The sequence below is a fragment of the Salvelinus sp. IW2-2015 genome, unplaced genomic scaffold (genome assembly GCF_002910315.2).
Source record: "Salvelinus sp. IW2-2015 unplaced genomic scaffold, ASM291031v2 Un_scaffold3305, whole genome shotgun sequence".
Taxonomy (NCBI): domain Eukaryota; kingdom Metazoa; phylum Chordata; class Actinopteri; order Salmoniformes; family Salmonidae; genus Salvelinus; species Salvelinus sp. IW2-2015.
The window spans coordinates 16,397-23,609 of record NW_019944589.1 but is presented as its reverse complement, the minus strand read 5'-3'; the positions used below and the strand labels follow the sequence as shown (position 1 = coordinate 23,609).

General features: G+C 48.3%; 1 protein-coding gene across 1 annotated transcript in view; it reads right to left on the bottom strand.

Annotated features, from left to right (window-relative positions):
* The window catches only part of LOC112075633 (AT-rich interactive domain-containing protein 4B-like), a 43,763-nt gene that overhangs the window by 36,152 nt on the left and 398 nt on the right, over positions 1-7,213 (bottom strand). Inside the window, exons 2-3 of the mRNA XM_024142599.2 lie at positions 6,769-6,853; positions 4,929-5,094 (exon numbers count right to left, since the gene is read on the bottom strand). Of these exons, the coding sequence (XP_023998367.2) occupies positions 4,929-5,094; positions 6,769-6,853 (251 nt within the window). The remainder of the gene's footprint in view (positions 1-4,928; positions 5,095-6,768; positions 6,854-7,213) is intronic.

Sequence of the window (7,213 nt, the reverse complement as noted above, 5' to 3'; positions counted from 1 at the left end):
GTGGTTCAATCACCACCTCCGTAGGAAACAGGAGGGACTTAGCTGGAGTGGTCATCACCTCTTAGGGAACAGGAGGGGACTTAGCTGGAGTGGTCATCACCTCTTAGGGAACAGGAGGGGACTTAGGCTGAGTGTTCACCTCTAGGGAACAGGAGGGGACTTAGCTGGAGTGGTCATCACCTCTTAGGGAACAGGAGGGGACTTAGCTGGAGTGGTCATCACCTCTTAGGGAACAGGAGGACTTAGCTGGAGTGGTCACTCTTAGGAACAGGAGGGACTTAGCTGGAGTGGTCATCACCTCTTAGGGAACAGGAGGGACTTTAGCTGGAGTGGTCCACCTCTTAGGGAACAGGAGGGGACTTAGCTGGGATGTCATCACCTCTTAGGGAACAGGGAGGGACTTAGCTGGAGTGGTCATCACCTCTTAGGGAACAGGAGGGGACTTAGCTGGAGTGGTCATCACCTCTTAGGAACAGGAGGGGACTTAGCTGGAGTTGTCATCACCTCTTATGGGAACAGGAGGGGACTTAGCTGGAGTGGTCACCTCTTAGGGAACAGGAGGGACTTAGCTGGAGTGGTCATCACCTCTTAGGGAAACAGGAGGGGACTTAGCTGGAGTGGTCATCACCTCTTAGGAACAGGAGGGGACTTAGCTGGAGTGGTCATCACCTCTTAGGGAACATTTACATTTACATTTAAGTCATTTAGCAGACGCTCTTATCCAGAGCGACTTACAAATTGGGGCATTCACCTTATGATATCCAGTGGAACAGCCAACTTTACAATAGTGCATCTAACTCTTTTAAGCGGGGGGGGGGGGGGGGGTTAGAAGGATTACTTTATCCTATCCTAGGTATTCCTTAAAAAGGTGGGTTTTCAGTGTCTCCGGAAAGGTGGTGATGACTCCGCTGACCTGGCGGTCGTGAGGGAGTTTGTTCCACCATTGGGGTGCCAGAGCAGCGAACAGTTTTGACTGGGCTGAGCGGAACTGTACTTCCTCAGAGGTAGGGAGGCGAGCACAGCCAGAGGTGGGATGAACGCCAGTGCCCTTTTGGGTGTAGGGCCTGATCAGAAGCCTGAAGGTAAGGAGGTGCCGTTCCCCTCCACGCTCCGTAGGCAAGCACCATGGTCTTGTAGCGGATGCGAGCTTCAACTGGAAGCCAGTGGAGAGAGCGAGGAGCGGGTGACGTGAGAGAACTTGGGGAAGGTTGAACACCAGACGGGCTGCGGCGTTCTGGATGAGTTGTAGGGGTTTAATAGCACAGGCAGGAGCCCAGCCAACAGCGAGTTTGCAGTAGTCCAGACGGGAAGATGACAAGTGCCTGGATTAGGACCTGCGCTGCTTCTGTGTGAGGCAGGGGCGTACTCTGCGAATGTTGTAGAGCATGAACCTACAGGAACGGGTCACCGCCTTGATGTTGAGTTTGAGAACGACAGGGTGTTGTCCAGGATCACGCCAAGGTTCTTAGCACTCTGGGAGGAGGACACAATGGAGTTGTCAACCGTACGGATGCGAGATCATGGAACGGGCAGCCTTCCCCGGAGGAAGAGCAGCTCCGTCTGCGAGGTTCAGCTTGAGTGGTGATCCGTCATCCACACTGATATGTCTGCCAGACATGCAGAGATGCGATTCGCCACCTGGTATCAGAGGGGGAAAGGAGAAGATTAATTGTGTGTCGTCTGCATAGCAATGATAGGAGAGACCATGTGAGGATATGACAGAGCCAAGTGACTGGTGTATAGCGAGAATAGGAGAGGGCCTAGAACAGAGCCCTGGGGACACCAGTGGTGAGAGCACGTGGTGCGGAGACAGATTCTCGCCACGCGTAGGACGAACCTGTCAGGTAGGACGCAATCCAAGCGTGGGCCGCGCCGGAGATGCCCAGCTCGGAGAGGGTGGAGAGGAGGGATCTGATGGTTCACAGTATCAAAGGCAGCCGATAGGTCTAGAAGGATGAGAGCAGAGGAGAGAGAGTTAGCTTTAGCAGTGCGGAGCGGAGCGCCTCCGTGACACAGAGAAGAGCAGTCTCAGTTGAATGACTAGTCTTGAAACCTGACTGAATTGGATCAAGAAGGTCATTCTGAGGAGAGGATAGCAGGAGAGCTGGCCAAGGACGGCACGTTCAAGAGTTTTGGAGAGAAAGAAAGAAGGGATACTGGTCGTAGTTGTTGACATCGGAGGGATCGAGTGGTAGGTTTTTTCAGAAGGGTGTGCAAATCTCGCTCTCTTGAAGACGGAAGGGACGTAGCCAGCCGTCAAGGATGAGTTGATGAGCGAGGTGAGGTAAGGGAGAAGGTCTCCGGAAATGGTCTGGAGAAGAGAGGAGGGGATAGGGTCAAGCGGGCAGGTTGTTGGGCGGCCGGCCGTCACAAGACGCGAGATTTCATCTGGAGAGAGAGGGGAGAAAGAGGTCAAAGCACAGGGTAGGGCAGTGTGAGCAGAAACCAGCGGTGTCTTTGACTTAGCAAACGAGGATCGGATGTCGTCGACCTTCTTTTCAAAATGGTTGACGAAAGTCATCCGCAGAGAGGGAGGAGGGGGAGGAGGGGGAGGAGGATTCAGGAGGGAGGAGAAGTGGCAAAGAGCTTCCTAGGGTTAGAGGCAGATGCTTGGAATTTAGAGTGGTAGAAAGTGGCTTTAGCAGCAGAGACAGAAGAGGAGAATGTAGAGAGGAGGAGTGAAAGGATGCCAGGTCCGCAGGGAGGCGAGTTTTCCTCCATTTCCGCTCGGCTGCCCGGAGCCCTGTTCTGTGAGCTCGCAGTGAGTCGTCGAGCCACGGAGCAGGAGGAGGACTGAGCCGGCCTGGAGAATAGGGGACATAGAGAGTCAAAGGATGCAGAGAGGGAGGAGAGGAGGTTGAGGAGGCAGAATCAGGAGATAGGTTGGAGAAGGTTTGAGCAGAGGAAGAGATGATAGGATGGAAGGAGGAGAGAGTAGCGGGGGAGAGAGAGCGAAGGTTGGGATGGCGCGATACCATCCGAGTAGGGGCAGTGTGGGAAGTGTTGGATGAGAGCGAGAGGGAAAGGATACAAGGTAGTGGTCGGAGACTTGGAGGGAGTTGCAATGAGATTAGTGGAAGAACAGCATCTAGTAAGATGAGGTCAAGCGTATTGCCTGCCTTGTGAGTAGGGGGGGAAGGTGAGAGGGTGAGGTCAAAAGAGGAGAGGAGTGGAAAGAAGGAGGCAGAGAGGAATGAGTCAAAGGTAGACGTGGGGAGGTTAAAGTCACCCAGAACTGTGAGAGGTGAGCCATCCTCAGGAAAGGAACTTATTCAGGGCGTCAAGCTCATTGATGAACTCTCCAAGGGAACCTGGAGGGCGATAAATGATAAGGATGTTAAGCTTGAAAGGGCTGGTAACTGTGACAGCATGGAATTCAAAAGGAGGCGATAGACAGATGGGTCAGGGGAGAAAGAGAGAATGTCCACTTGGGAGAGATGAGGATCCCAGTGCCACCACCCCGCGTGACCAGAAGCTCTCGGGGTGTCGAGAACACGGTGGCAGACGAGGAGAGAGCAGTAGGAGTAGCAGTGTTATCAGTGGTAATCCATGTTTCCGTCAGTGCCAAGAAGTCGAGGGACTGGAGGGACGCATAGGCTGAGATGAACTCTGCCTTGTTGGCCGCCAGATCGGCAGTTCCAGAGAGGCTGCCGGAGACCTGGAACTCCACGTGGGTCGTGGCGCGGCTGGAACCACCAGGTTAGGGTAGCGGCGGCCACGCGGTGTGAAGCGTTTGTTGGTCTGTGCAGAGAGGAGAGAAGAGGGGATAGACAGACACATAGTTGACAGGCTACAGAAGAGGCTACGCTAATGCAAAGGAGATTAGAATGACAAGTGGACTACACGTCTCGAATGTTCAGAAAGTTAAGCTTACGTTGCAAAAATAAAATAAAATCTTATTGACTAAAATGATATAGTACTGCTGGCGGTGAAGTAGGCTGGCTACGTGGCTGCGTTGTTGACTTTGTTTGAAAGTGGAGCTGGCTAGGTAACCTCTAACTGGCTAGGTAACCTCGACAATTTCTCAAAAACTACACAATTATCTTGGATACAAGGACAAGCAAAGACAACTATGTAGCTAGCTAATACTACGCTAATCAAGTCGTTCCGTTTTGTAAATGTAAGTTGTAAATGAACAGGAGGGGACTTAGCTGGAGTGGTCATCACCTCTTAGGGAACAGGAGGGGACTTAGCTGGAGTAGTCATCACCTTCTTAGGGAACAGGAGGGGGACTTAGCTGGAAGTGGTCATCACCTCTCTAGGAACAGGAGGGGACTAGGCTGAGGACGTATCCTGTTCCCTAAGAGGTGATGACCACTCCAGCTAAGTCCCCTCCTGTTCCCTAAGAGGTGATGACTACTCCAGCTAAGTCCCCTCCTGTTCCCTGATTAAGCGTTTGCTTTCCAAGCACTGAGTAGCCTTGTCCATTTTCTGTCATTACTATATGTAGAGTCAATCACATACAAAATCACATTATTACACAACAGTTTGATGATAAGCCTTGCTTGGACTCATTCTCAGCTCCTTTGTTTAACTATGTAGTGTTATTGTTTTTTGTCTTCCCTGTCCTGTCCTCAGTGGAAGAGCTGAGCTCTTCTCCAACTCCCTCCGTCCATGATGAACCTGTCCTGCACTGATGCTTCTGAACACCTCAACCCATCATGGACTTAAGCATCAATTCATGCTTCATTCAATCACTGCTGCGTAGCCCTCTCATTCCCATAATATTGTATTATAAATGTCTTTATTAAATGTTTTAGGTTAAGACAATTTTTAAAAAATCACTCCTCCCTGTGTGGTCCATGCCTATACTGTGGGTCTTACATTCTCCACCCTAAAAATGTTTCTCCATTAACCAGCCTCCAATGCTTGCAGGCCATTGAGTATAGAAGTGATTTCAAAAGACTGCAGAGTCTGTTGGTTCTCACCGTCCTCCATCTTGGAGAAGACATGGCGCTCGTGGGCCAAGCCGGGACATGAGCCATAGCCATGGCCGAGGAGTTTGGAGGAGGGGCGAGGGACACGTAGGTTGATGGGGGATGGACTCCCCAGGTCTGCGTTCAGTTGTTCCAGGCGGTCTCTCTCCGCTTTGTTCTGGGGGGGGGGCAGGAAGACTATGTTTAGGTCTCCAGAGTCATGTTGTGTATCTTGTGGTAACCTCGTGTTATCTTCAACGACAGAAACACAACTGTTTCGTCGGTATATTCATTTGCATTGGCTACAGTTGAAATTTACATTCACCTTAGCCAAATACATTTAAACTCAGTTTTTCACAATTCCTGACATTTAATCCTAGTAAAAATGCCCTGTCTTAGGTCAGTTAGGATCACCACTTTATTTTAAGAATGTGAAATGTCAGAATAATAGTAGAGAATTATTTATTTAAGCTTTTATTTCTTTCATCACATTCCCAGTGGGTCAGAAGTTTACAAACACTCATTTGGTAGCATTGCCTTTAAATTGTGTCAAACGTTTCAGGTAGCCTTCCACAAGCTTCCCACAATAAGTTGGGTGAATTTTGGCCCATTCCTCCTTCAAGCTGCGTGTAGCTGATAGATTGTAGCCTCCTGCCGCAACACTCTTTTTCAGTTCTGCCACAAAAATTTCAGATGATTGATCAGGCTTTTGATGCCACTCCAATACCTTGACTTGTTGTCCTTAGCCATTTTGCCCACAACTTTGCAAATTATGCGGGTCACTGTTCATTTGGAAGACTCATTGCAACCAAGCTTTACATTCCTGACTATGTCTTGATGTTTTCAATATATCCACATAATTTTCCTCCATCTATTTGTGTAGTGCACCAGCTCCCTCCCTGCCGCAACAGCCCACCCCAAAACATGATGCTCCACCCCGGCTTCACGTTGCATGGTTCTTCGCTCCCCCTCTTTTCCTCCAAACAGTCTCTATTTTTGTTTCATCAGCACCAGAGGACATTCTCCAAAAAGTACAATCTTTTCACCCCATGGTCATTCACACTGTATAGTCTGGATTTTTTATTGGCAGTTTTGAGCAGTGCTTCTTCCTTGCTGAGCACTCCTTCAGTTATATCATAGACTCGTCTCTACTGTGCATATAGATACTTTTGTACGGTTCCTCCAACATCTTCACAACCAGTCCTTTCGCATTTTCTGGAAGATTGGCACTTTTGCAGCACCAATAGTACGTTTCATCTCTAGCAGACACGAACGCACATCTCTCCCTGAGACGTATGCGACTCGATGCGTTCCCATGGTTTATACTTGCACTATGTTTACAGCAGAACTGTGTACCTTCAGGAATTGAAATTGCCCCAAAGCATCACACCAGACTTTGGAGTCTACAATGTTTTTTTCTGCAATCTTGGCTGATTTTTCTTCTTGCATTTCCTCATACGTCAAGCAAGATCACTGAGTTTGAAGTAAACCCTTGAAATACATCCACAGTACACCTCCAATGATGTTCAATAGCCCTATCACAAGCTATGACATCATTTTCTGAATTTTCCAAGCTGGTTTAAAGCACAGTCAACTTAGTATGTAACTTCTATCCCACGAATTTGATACAGGAAATTATATCTTCTGTAAACAATTGTTGGAAAAATGACTTGTGTCATGCACAAAGTAGATGTCCTAACTGACTTGCCAAAACTATAGTTTGTTAACAAGAAAATTGTGGAGTGGTTGAAATACGTGTTTTAATGACTCCAACCTAAGTGTATGTAAAGTTCCGACTGCAACTGTATACGGAAAATAGAATTATATATTTTTTAATTCATATTTCTCCTACCTTTATTTTCTTGCGATGCTTGATCTTCTGAACATTCTTATTGGCCGGACGTACAATCTTGTCGGCTTTGACCCACTCGTCATATCTGACGGGAGAGATGGAGACAAAGGGTCAATCACAGGTCAAAAGTAACGGATATAGCTTATATCCCAAATGGCACCCTATTCCCTATATAGTGCACTACTTTTGACAAACGCTCTATGGGATTCCCTATAGGCCGTGGTCAAAAGCGGTGCACTACATAGGGAGCCTAAAAGTATTATCACAGAGACATTCACCCCTCTATTGTCTGCCTGACCCCCACTTTAGTCAGAAAGAGACCCACATTATATTATGGAATAAGACAACCGTAATGAAGATAAACCCACATTATATTATGGAATAAGACAACATTAATGAAGATAAATCCACATTATATTATGGAATAAGACAACATTAATGAAGA